The 12,343-nt window shown below is 40.0% G+C and overlaps 1 protein-coding gene across 1 annotated transcript in view; it reads left to right on the plus strand.

Annotated features, from left to right (window-relative positions):
• CASK (calcium/calmodulin dependent serine protein kinase) overlaps positions 1 to 12,343 on the plus strand; it is a 209,519-nt gene that overhangs the window by 134,290 nt on the left and 62,886 nt on the right. Inside the window, exons 14-16 of the mRNA XM_087967572.1 lie at positions 2,732 to 2,920; positions 3,476 to 3,554; positions 6,460 to 6,545. Of these exons, the coding sequence (XP_087823698.1) occupies positions 2,732 to 2,920; positions 3,476 to 3,554; positions 6,460 to 6,545 (354 nt within the window). The remainder of the gene's footprint in view (positions 1 to 2,731; positions 2,921 to 3,475; positions 3,555 to 6,459; positions 6,546 to 12,343) is intronic.

Consider the following 12,343-nt stretch of genomic DNA (forward strand, 5'->3'; position numbering starts at 1 on the left):
CTAAATTTTATTAGAAATAAAACCTTAGTTAAGAATATCTTAGGGACAGTTTATCCTTTAATGATTTCAATTTAATAACACAGGCTTACAGTATTCCATTACATAGCAATGTCAATTCTTATTTATATTATTTTGCCCCATATTTTTAATCAATCCTTTCAAGATAGCTTACTCTTACTCAGTGAACTCACCTTCTGATACTTTAGTCTAATAAGAGGAACATGATTGATTCTAGTCTAACAATTTTATTTTATCAATATGCTCAACTTTGATTTAGAATAATAAAGCTTACATATTTTTCCTTCACAGAGAGGAAAACAGGTCCTTTTGATATTGATTCTGAATCATGTCAATTTGTTTATGCTAATTTTATTAAATGAACAACGTATTACGTTACGCCCACAATTTTGACTGTAAATATTTCTAAAGAATCATAAATGAAGACAGAACTTTGTTTTCATAACTGCATATGACATGGAAAATTTTTGCAATTAATAATCCAAAATTAGAAATTACATTAACTCCCTGAAACATTTATATGAATAGTAAAATGAATACTGTAGTTATTGAAAATACTAAAATTTTAATTGAATTGAATACTGAAAACAGGTTTGATGAAATTTTATCCGACATAAATATGAACATGCTAGCTTCTGCATAGTGGACACTGTTATTTTAGACATTGTGATTTTAGACACTTTGAAGAGCATACTTTCCTTTTGAACTGTTACCTTTTAGAAACAGCAAAGAATGCTCTGAAAATAGGACAGGAATACATTTGCAAGAAAGGATTATCTTACATTTTTATGTAGACCTTTTTAACACATGATAAAGCTCAATACAATAAAGGACTTTCAGAGAATCAGCAATCCCACCCCCCAAGTTTTATTGGATTTTAGTATACATCAATATATGAACAGTGTGGCCTCTGGGTATAATTCATTTTGATACAAACAGCAATAATGGTAATCATAATAGTAGTTATATTATTAATCAAACTTATATAATCCTAGTATTACTATACATGGTTTTTTAGAGTAGTTATTCAATATATCAATTTTCCATTTTAATGCTAATGATACTATAAGCATTACATGGTAATACCATATTTCAACCTCTGATCCTTTCCATCAAATTAATCAGGTCACCATTGCTAATCCACCACTGCTAACACATGTTTATATTAAGACATATTATTTAGTTGTTCAAAGTCACAATAGGACATTCAACTACCAGTCTTCCTATTATTTAAACATACCTAATAATACCATCTTTCAACCTTCAACCTTTCCATCTAACTATTGCTTCCTATAAAGGTGTGTGTTCTTATTTCTACCTTCAGATTTCTAATCAGGCCATCATTATATTAGAAAAAAAAATATAATAATTCCTTTCTCTCCATCATCCCTGGTCTGTTTTAATATTTCAATTCTTATTCATTTTTTGGCTTGCCTCCCAGACTCCTCTCTTGGACCTTTGCCTCTATCAACATCTGTATCTTCACCATTCAGACTGAATATTTCCCCCATCTCTATTCTCCTAAGCTGCCAGGTCTCCAGAGTATCCACCCAAGCCCCTATCTCCCTTTCAAAAATATCTTCCAGGTTATCTGATTCCATTTTTAAATTTTTTAAAGTACTTTCCCCATGATTTATTTCATCAGTCATTATTGACTTTGTCGTCTTCTCCTTCTCATCTTCTTGCTTTGTTTGCTGGGTTGTGTGTTCTATCTTTTCTTCCGTTCTTTCTGCTATCTCCTCTCTTTCCTGGACTCTTTGATCTTCATCCATTATCAGTTCTAGCATATTTTCTGTTTTCCCATATATGCCTTGCATTAGGTTTCAAGTCTTATAGATTTGATTAATCCAAATTTTGTTCAATTTATGGAAACAAAGCTGGCTATTCAAGTAGATAGTTCCAGCATCTTATAATGCCTTTCCAAAACAACACCTGCCCAATTTAAAAATCCATTTTTCTCTGTTTTAAAAGATTTTTAGCTTTTCTCCCCTAGTTCCTTACTTTTAGGTCTAGGATTTTTCTCTCGATGGTTGTTTGCCACCTTGAGAAATAGTTCTAAGAGTCTCTTTTCCTGGACTTTCCTCTTTCTTTTTTCTTTAAAGTTAGGGTCTAAATAAAAGGGAATCTTCTCACCCAGCTCCGATCACTGTTCATCTACATCGCTCCTGCACATTTTTTGTTGCCTTGGCTGTCCCAGCTTCGTGGCAGCCATGATGGCTGCCTCTTCTCGTCGTGGATGAGAGGGAAGAAGCCCTGGGTCCAGCAGGAGAGTTGCGGCTCTCCATGACCTGCAGGGCACCTCTCTTCACCACCCCTACAGGGTGGCTTTAGCTCCTTTCGGAGTCCACCAACAGGAAGAACTCGGTGTGGGAGTGCAGAGACCCACTCCTGATGTCCAATATCACCGTGACGTCAGCCGAAGTCCAGAATCAGCTATTTTTTGTTCAAAGATACTGTGCTTTTTGGGGTATCTTTTCTTTAGTAGACTAGGATTGTGTTAGTAGTATATGGAAATGCCTGCCATATATATAATTGATATATTAGTGTGCTGTTATTACTATTAGAAAAACTGAAAGTCACATAGCATATGCCGTTTGGGTTGAACTGTGGTTGAATAGCTTGAAGTTTTTCAACTATTTATAATTAATTTAAGCTTCTTTGCATTAAAAAAGCACAAAAGATAACAAAATATGAAAATTATATCTTTGTGTAGGCCTTACTCCAAACTCATGATGTAGTGGCACATGAAGTTTACAGTGATGAAGCATTAAGAGTTACTCCACCTCCCACATCTCCATATTTAAATGGAGATTCTCCAGAAAGCATAAATGGAGACATGGACATGGAGAATGTCACAAGAGTGCGATTGGTTCAGTTCCAAAAAAATACAGATGAACCAATGGTAAATAGATAAATGTTGTTTAATTTTATAAGCATGAGTAAGATATATCCAATCATATATCAAATTTACAATTTATCTTTTGTAATACTATCAATTTATCTTGGGCAAATGAAAGGAACATTACATTTAAAAATCTAGAGAAAAGTCTGTACCAAAAAGGCTTTTAATATAAATAAATATTGATTATATCAGAAAAAGGTTGATTCAGTTAAGTTGAAATAATATACAAACTGTATGAATGTCTTAATTTTGAAATTTGAAGACTTTTTTTCTCACTCTCCTGTGTATTGTATCCAGATAGAGCCTTCTCCTAAACAGTGTTTTCTCCATCAACAGAATGGAAATTTTTCTCTCCTGAACATTCTTCAAAAGAAGATGTACGTTCTAATTCATAGGCCACTTATTGTTTAGGTAGAATTAAAACAAAATGCTAATAGATATTGTGGTGGTAAATTGAGACAGCTCTGATTACTTCCATACCATGGTCAAATGTTAAAATGCTTAAACTGGATCAATGCCTGAAAAATCTTATTGTGATTATATTTCTTTTATTAGGGAATCACTTTAAAAATGAATGAATTGAATCATTGCATTGTAGCAAGAATTATGCATGGAGGAATGATTCACAGACAAGGTAATATAAATATAAAAGTTAATGAACAACACAAGTTTTATATGATACTATCCTAATTTTCAGAAATGGATTCTAACTGACATTTGAATACTTAGTGTCAAAAATCATATATTGCCTATAATACAATATTTTGCATCACTGAGTCTTGTTATTACTCAAGTCACTTATCAATAGTTCAACAAGCAAAGAAAATCAAACAATGTTTTGCTAAGAGGAACAGATTCTCAATATTAACTAAAGTATATAGATCACTAGTTACCTGGCATGAAGGGTGCAAATAATTAATTTTCCAAGAAATGTATGGGTTTATTATGACAGTAGACATGGGAACCTTGTATCCTCAAAGCCAGTATTTTCTTAACTCCTATTAAGTCACCAAGACTGAATGAAAATATGAACATTGAGTAGACCTATTAAAATAAATAAATAAAATATTATGTGACAATATTTTGCCTTTAAAAATCTGTTTGGTTTGTTGGGATCATTTATGCTATGTATCTTAATTGAGGTTTCTTCCATAGTTGAACAACTTTTTCATTAAGCATTAATTTTGAATGTTCAATTAAAATCTACTTCCTTGTAATTTAAATTCATTTGCTTCTGAATCTATCTTCTGGGCAACTTGGAATAATTCTGCTCCAGTATTTGATGGAGCAACTTTAAAAAGATATAATACTAGAGAGGAAATGATGCTATCCACTATTAGAGTGTATTTGTTAAAATCCACTCTTTAGTTAATGATTTTATGATTACCAAGTTTGCAGAAAAGAAGGAGCACAAGAAATTTTGAACATCGATTTTATACATTTGAAATATCCTTAACTAATTTAGATATGCTTTTGAAGAACCTATTTTACTGGAAGCAATCAAGATTTCTGGTGCATCAGTTTACACAATTGAAAAAGTTCAGTGGCTATCTGTATAATAATTATTTGCAGCATTAACATTGACAAATACAATTTATTATTATTATATACATAAAACAATGTGAAATCACAGATGCCACTTCTTTAGCTGGTGTTGGCCTTCAAATACATCAAATTCTTCCAACGAACCTACGATGTCATAATGTATTAGCATAATATATGTGCCGATCCAAGCATTTCAACTGTTGTGATTGATAGATGGACATTTTGTCAATGCATAGATTTTCTAAATACTAAGTGGATACCAATTTTTTTATAATATATTTCAGCTTTCTGGGGTCTTACTGTAGTGCCTTTATTTTATCCTTTTTAATTTCTTTTGATTAAATCATTAGTTTGAAGGGATGTGCAGGATTTTTCTTTCATCAGCAAGTGACACTAATCCAGTTTCACTGCCACTCTTTTTCCGTTTCTTTAAATTAGCTTCACAAATTTTGTTTTAGAAAATCAAATATTTCTCTTTTAGAACAATTATTTTCTGCATTCAAATTAAATGCCTTCCGATGCCAAATCCTGTCTGATAGCCAATTCCGAATTAGTGTTCTTCCAAATTTATTGCTTTTAAGATTTTAAAAGTTTAAGCTGTTTCCATTTCCCATTTCTTCTTCCCTCTTCCAAATTGCTGCTAACTCAGTTCTTTAATCTTCTCTGTTATAGTCTTTTAGGGATAGGCAAAAATAAAATGAATTCTTCCCACTCTTCTCTGAACACCGTTCCCAGTCTCCACTCCAGCACTGTGCTTAGATATTCCTTGGCTGTCCCAACTCTGTAGCAGCCATCTTAGTCGCTCTTCTCTCCATTGTGGTGTAGAGAGCAAGCTCTGGGTTTCCACGGGGGAGTTGCGTTCTCCCCCAGAACCTCACCAGGCGCTTCTCCTTTGCTTCACCACCCCTACAAGACAGCTATCAGCTCCGTTCAGAGCCCACAAATGGCGAGAAGCCAGTGCAGGAATGGAGACTTCCTTTCGTTGTTTCTGGTCCTGTCGTGACATCAGCCGGAAGTCTTGCCTTTTTCCTAATACCTGTTTAATATCAGTAATTACTAACAAAAGCTGTTGGTCAAAGTTTACAAGAAATAAAAACGTCTTAAATGTTACCACTTTTTTCTGATAGTATCAAGATATTTGTCAGCTGGTGCTCCGTTCAAAATCCAAGAAAGAAATACTTAGACTCTTGTAATTAGAGAAAAGATATCTTTTACTGGAAGTCAAGTGGTAGCAACAAGAGAATTCTGAATATGAGGAAATAGGCACGTACATCACATATATCAAGGGATTGAAATGTTCCCACCCCCAATAGTTCAAACGGTTCTTCCAATTAAAAGTTGTGAACCTCATCATGTGGACATCTTCAGGTGGTGATGATTAGTTGACCTTGGCTTACTCAGATAAAGGTTTGCAGTTGCGCAGAGAAGAGAAAGCTAAGCAAGAAATAGAAACCCTCCTCAGTTTATACAATATTAGTTAGTAACACCTCCAGCTCACTTCCCATACTTTTCTCCCTTCCACCCCCTGTTACTCATGACAGCCAGAAAGAAGCAAAGCAAAGGAAGAAGATCTTGAAGGCTGACAATATTATACAAATACATGGACATACATACAATGGCTGAAACTGTCTTTGTAATATTATATGTGAGCCATTTTGGAAAATAGTATTTGTCTATAAAAGATGATAAACTTATAAATAAACAAGAGATTTATTAATAGAGATCTGTTCTCATCTCTGTTTGCTGTGGATTCCTTTTATTAGAGCTACAATTTTATTCAAAATTAAGTAGGAGTATTCCTATTGAATGTAGCAGAACATGTTCATGATTATGTAGCTATACTTCTAGTAATTTTTTTAAGTTTGCAAGATTTCCTATCCACATAGTTTGAGGAAATTCTAATTGTTTACAATATTTAATTATGCATATAGTGGTATGTGGTATAATAATAGAATAGTTTGTAATTGTGCCATTTTGTGTTATTGCTTCTGTAGGTACACTTCATGTAGGAGATGAAATTCGAGAAATAAATGGAATTAGTGTGGCAAATCAAACAGTGGAACAACTTCAGAAAATGCTTGTAAGTATGTAAAAAGTTTTTATCTGATTCATTTTACTTTTCATATGAGTTAAAGGTTACTTAACCTCTGAAATACTACAATTCAAAATATTGCTCAACATACAGCTATGTATACCCTCTAGCATTGATAACAATGCTTGGATCTTGGTTTTTTCAGATTGCTTTTTTTTTTTTTTTGCAAACCTTTCTCAAATAATAAGACATTCTATAGCTTCGGTCCTCTTTTCTGTTTTATTTAACTCTTCAAATAGAATAAGATGGATCATGTATGAAGATGGTTTGTATCATACTCATGTTTGAGTTAAAAAATAAGAACTCCTATGATATAACTTTTTAAAAATACTTCATTTTATGCCTCTGAAAAATAATATCAGCAACATTAACCTGATATTGGCAGTATTAGGTATATTAAAAGATAAACCGGGATTCTGGAGATATATGACTCATTAACAGTAACCTGTCACTAGTTCATAGTTTTGTCCCATAGTCCCATTTTGGCTGATTTATTTATCAAATTTGTATTATTACTCTTCTAACCAAAATCACACAATTGGATAAAAACCACAAATATAAAAATGACATATATTTAAAAATGTAAAAACCTACATTAAGAAATAAATAACATAAAAGCAAATATATAAACCCCTAGACAAAGAGAAGATAAACATGGCACCTCATCAATGGAGCTATCTGAGTATATCTCTGGTTCTCTGGAAATGCCAGACCTGATGACATAGCCTGGTCTTGAGAGCCTTCCATAATGTTAATTGGGTGAAGCTAATCAATTTGGGAGGGGGGCAGTGATGGGATTCAAATAATTTAACAACCGGTTCTCTGCCCTAATGATTTCTTCCAACAACCAGTTCACCAAACTGCTCAGAAAGTTAACAACCGGTTCTCCCAAAGTGGTGTGAACTGGCTGAATCCCACCACTGGACAGGGAGGAAATGTTCCATAAAGTGATCATCATAGCAAAGAAATCCTGTCTCTTGAGACCTACCTGATCTGTAGCTTTTGGTACCCATAGTGTTAAGTATGGAGAATAAGGGAGACCAGACATCTGACCAGTGACTTCAACTCTTTAATAAAGTGATAGGCATAATAGAGCAATGCTATGGGCAGCAGTAACCCTTTTATAGGGTTAGCTGCTGCCTTATTAACCAATGAAAATGTGCAACAGGTTCCAACTACTGACCAATAAGGACAGTCCCAAAAGTGGCCAATCAGGGACTGGTTCTGGCCCAATCCCAAGTTGTTGTATAAGGACCAATCAAGTGTGCAGGTTTTCAACCCCTAATTTGCATTTAGGTTATTCACTTTTATTGATTCACAACACCCCTCCCCCTTGGGTTCCGTTTGAGGGGAGCTGTGATAAAATCCTCAAGATAGGCAGGCCGTTTGGTCTGCCTGGATGATTTCCGAGGCTCCACCGGGTTTTGTCCAATGTCCGGTTCCGGTGGAGCGTTTGGATGACCATTGTTGAGTTCTATTTCGCTGCACGGCGATTCTGTGCTGCATTCACTGTGGTTGTCTCTGCTACTGCGTGTTTCTTCGGGGTTTTGCAGTTCGTTTTCCCCCGTATTAAAGTTCCCTGAAGACATCAACTCCCTCCCCGCTTCACGTTCCGGTGCTTCGCTGGGCTGTAGGGCTCCCGTTGACCTGCTATTAGTTGTATCAAAGTCAATTCCCTCAATACTCCCTCCCCCTTGAGTTGGTGAACTGGGGAAGTCATGGCCGCTGGGTGGTAATCTCGATCAGAGTTGGTCTATGTGGCGTTTCCACACCCTCCCATCGTCTGTTAGCAGGCGGTAAGATCTAGGCCCGGTGAGGTGGGTAACGGTTGCGGGTATCCATAACGGGTCGCCGGAAAAGTTTTTGGCAAAGATTAAATCGCCTACCTTAAATTCCCGGCATTTGCTGCTGGAGCCGAAAGGTTTTTCTGGTGCGAAGCGGGTGGAGCCGGTCAAGGTGCGATCGTATTTTCCGCCCCATAAGAAGTTCAGCGGGTGTTTTGTTGGTCACGCTGTGGGGCGTGATGTGCTGCAATAAGAGGATTCGATTGATTTTCTCGTCGATGTTGCCAAATTCCATTTTATGCAGGGTCTTTTTCACAAATTGTACCATGCGTTCTGCATGTCCATTCGCCGCAGGGTGCGTGGGCGAGGTCAGCGCATGGCGGATGCCCCGATCAGCCAGATATTGTTCAAAGGGCAATGCAGTGAACTGTGGGCCGTTGTCCGAGACCAACACATCCGGAAACCCGTGCGTGGCAAATAGTCTGTTTAATTTATTAATAACTGAGTCGGTTGTAGTTGTGTGCATTCGATGAATCTCGAGCCAGTTAGAATAGGCGTCGACAGTAATCAGGAAAGTGTGACCTTTGGTAGGCCCCGCAAAGTCAATATGAATACGGGACCACGGTCCCCTCGGTGTTTCCCATTCAGTTGGGCTTGCTTTCGGTGGGGCGTTGCTGACGTCCTGGCAACGTTGGCACGTAGCGACCCAGGCCTCGATTCTTTTGTCGATTCCCGGCCACCAAGCGTAGCTGCGTGCGAGTGATTTCATCCGCACAATGCCCGGATGTCCCTCATGCAATACCGCCAACACAGTCTGTTGCAATTTGCCAGGGATTACGACTCGATCGCCCCACAAGATACAGCCTTTTTGGGAAAACAGCTCGGTTTGGCGGGCTTTGAAGGGCGCCCATTCAGGTGCAATTCGGTCCGTCGGCCACCCCCGTTCAACCCAGCGTAGTATGTGTTGCAGAACTGGGTCACGTTTCGTTTCAAAAGCAATGTCTCTAGCCGTCAAGGGTGGTGCCTGTAGAGCTTCAATCTGTAGTGTTGAGAGGGTTGGGGCTGGATCCACAACAGCGTCTGGGAGCGGTGTTCTGCTCAATGCGTCGGCGTGGAGAATCGATTTCCCCGGGCGGTGTTGCAAGGTGTAGTTGTAGGCCGCCAGGAATTCAGACCAACGGGTCATTCTGGGGGACAATATATACGGGGTTGGTTTATTACCCGCAATGATCCCCAGTAGCGGTTTATGATCAGTGATTATTGTAAACGCATGGCCATAAACATATTCGTGAAATCTTTTAACTGCAGCAACAATAGCTAAAGCTTCTTTGTCCAGCTGACTATAATTTCGTTCAGCTTTAGCTAAGGTTCGCGAAAAAAGCGATGGGGGCCTCCGTTCCGTTTGGTAACACGTGGGCCAGAATTGCCCCAACCCCAAAGGTGATGCATCACACGTGATAGTGAGTGGCAGAGTCTCGTTGTACTGCATAAGTACTGAATCAGAAGTTAGCAATTTCTTTACTTGTTGGAAAGCATGTTGTTCCCGTTGTCCCCAAACCCACGTTGCTTTTTTGTCTAATAGTCTATGCAATGGTTCAGCTACTGTTGCTTTGTGGGGTAAAAACACATTATAGAAATTGATAAGTCCAAGGAACGCCTGTAGGTCTGCCTTGTTCCTTGGAATGGGTGCCTTTTTAATTGCTCGTAATTTGTCTTCGGTGGGATGAATTCCTTGGCTGTCCAGGAGATATCCCAAAAATTCCACTTTTTCGGTACATAACTGGCATTTATCTTTTTTTACTCTGAGGCCTGCATTTTGGAATCTTCGTAAAACCTCTCTGAGTCGTTTTTCTAGGATGTCTTTGTTAGGTGCGGCGATGAGTACATCGTCGAAATATGGGACAATGCCTTTTATCCCTTGTAACAACCTTTCCATTAAACTCTGGAAGATTCCAGGGGCGACACTTACCCCGAATTGGAGCCGGTTGCATTTAAATGCGCCCCTATGTGTTACGATCGTTTGCGCCTCGGCTGTGGTTGGGTCTACAGGTAATTGTTGATACGCCTGGGCTAAATCTAGTTTGGCGAAAACTTTCCCGCCGCCCAGGGAATGGAGTAAATGTTGCACTACCGGTACTGGATAGCAGCGACTTTGCTGCAGTGCGTGGTTTAATGTGGCCCGGTAGTCTCCACAAATTCTTAGGGACCCATCAGGCTTGATAGGCGTCACTATCGGGGTTTCCCAACGGGCGTGGTCGGTGGGTTCCAGTACGCCCTGCGCTATCAGCTTATCGAGTTGTTCGTCGATTTTAGGCTTTAAGGCGAACGGCACCCGACGCGGCTTAAGGCGGATGGGTGCTATTTCAGGGTTCAAGTTAAACGAGATTGGGGTCCCCTTATACTTGCCTAGTCCGTTCGCGAAAACGTCTTGGAATTCTTGCACGAGTGCTTCCTCCCAATCGACGCTTTCGGCCTTGTGGACTCCGGCTACAGTGATTCCGAGCGGCCGGAACCATTGAAGGCCTAGAAGGCTAGGCCTGTCTCGATCCACGACCGTTAGTGGTAGTGCGACGGTGCGGTCCTTGAATGAGACCTGGAATCTGCGGGACCCGACGACGGGGATTCGGTTGCCCTGATAGTCTTTGAGTATCACCCTTTGAGGGTTAAGGTCTTGGCGGCGAATCGATGGAATAAGCTGTTGGAGCGTTTTCCACGACACCATCGAGAGGGAGGATCCCGAGTCTACCTCCATCACGCAAGGTTTGTTTTCGATAGCGACCTTCACTCGGATTTTCCCGGCATCAAGGGATGTAGCGTGGCCTATGGTGATTGTTTGGTGGGTCTCTTCCCGCCGGGTTTCTTCACGCCTGGTGGAAGTGGTGGACGGTTTGTTTCTGTAGGAGTGGTTTAATTTTTCTCGGTGTGTGCCGAAGAATCCTGAAGATTGGCATTCGGCCTGTCGGGGTTTGGAGTTTTGTTTGCTTCTGCAAACCTTTGCGATGTGACCTCGTCTCCCGCAATTTCGGCAGAGCGCGTCGAGGAATTTGCAACCGGATCGTGGGTGATTGGATCCACAACCGGCACACGGTCGAAAGGAGTGTTGTGTGGACTGGTCTCGCTCCGTTTGCAGTCGGTTGACCTCTTCCTCATCGCTGTCGGACGGGGACTCTAGGTCTTCGTGGTGAGTTGATACCGGGTGTCTCTCTGTGCGAGGCGAGGTATCAGTGGCGAGTTTACGTAGCGGTGCGTTGGTGCGGCGCATTCGAGCTGCCGACTTCTTGGTTGCCTCTGCTGCCGAGGCTTCTTTAAGGGCATCGGTGAGACTGATGTCCCCCTTAGCCATAATTTTACTCTGGATCGTGCCGTCTTCTAGGCCCAGAACCAAACGATCCCGGAGAGCTTCTTCTAAGTCTGCGAATCCGCAGAGGCCTCCAAGGTTTCGGAGGTCCGCGATATAATCAGCAAGGCTTTCACCTTTCTGTTGGTCCCTCCGATAATATTCGTGTCTTTGGACTAAGGTTGGCACGGTGGGCGCATAGTGAGCCCGTAGTAAAGGCTCGAGGACGTCCCAGTCCATCTCTTTTACCTCTGCTGGCTTGGCAAGTGACTTTGCCATTTTAAACACGGTCGGGCCGCAGTGGGTTAGAAATATAGCTCTTTTTTTTTCCGGCTGTTGCATTTTTCAAATTGTTGGTCTCCAGAAACTTCTGGAACCTATCCATGTACGATTCCCAGTCTTCGGTTTCTGGGTCGAATGGAGCGGGTGGTACGACACCGCTGGCCATGTTGCCGTTGATGGTGCGTGTTCAACCACGTGCTCTGTTAGTTGCTCTGTAGGTTAGTCAGCTCTTCGGTCTCCGTATCCCACCTTCGTCGCCAGTGTTAAGTATGGAGAATAAGGGAGACCAGACATCTGACCAGTGACTTCAACTCTTTAATAAAGTGATAGGCATAATAGAGCAATGCTATGGGCAGCAGTAACCCTTTTATAGGGTTAGCTGC

Source organism: Notechis scutatus, chromosome 5 (assembly GCF_049901735.1).
Source record: "Notechis scutatus isolate UNSWTSFEM ecotype Mainland chromosome 5, rNotScu1.2, whole genome shotgun sequence".
NCBI lineage: Eukaryota > Metazoa > Chordata > Lepidosauria > Squamata > Elapidae > Notechis > Notechis scutatus.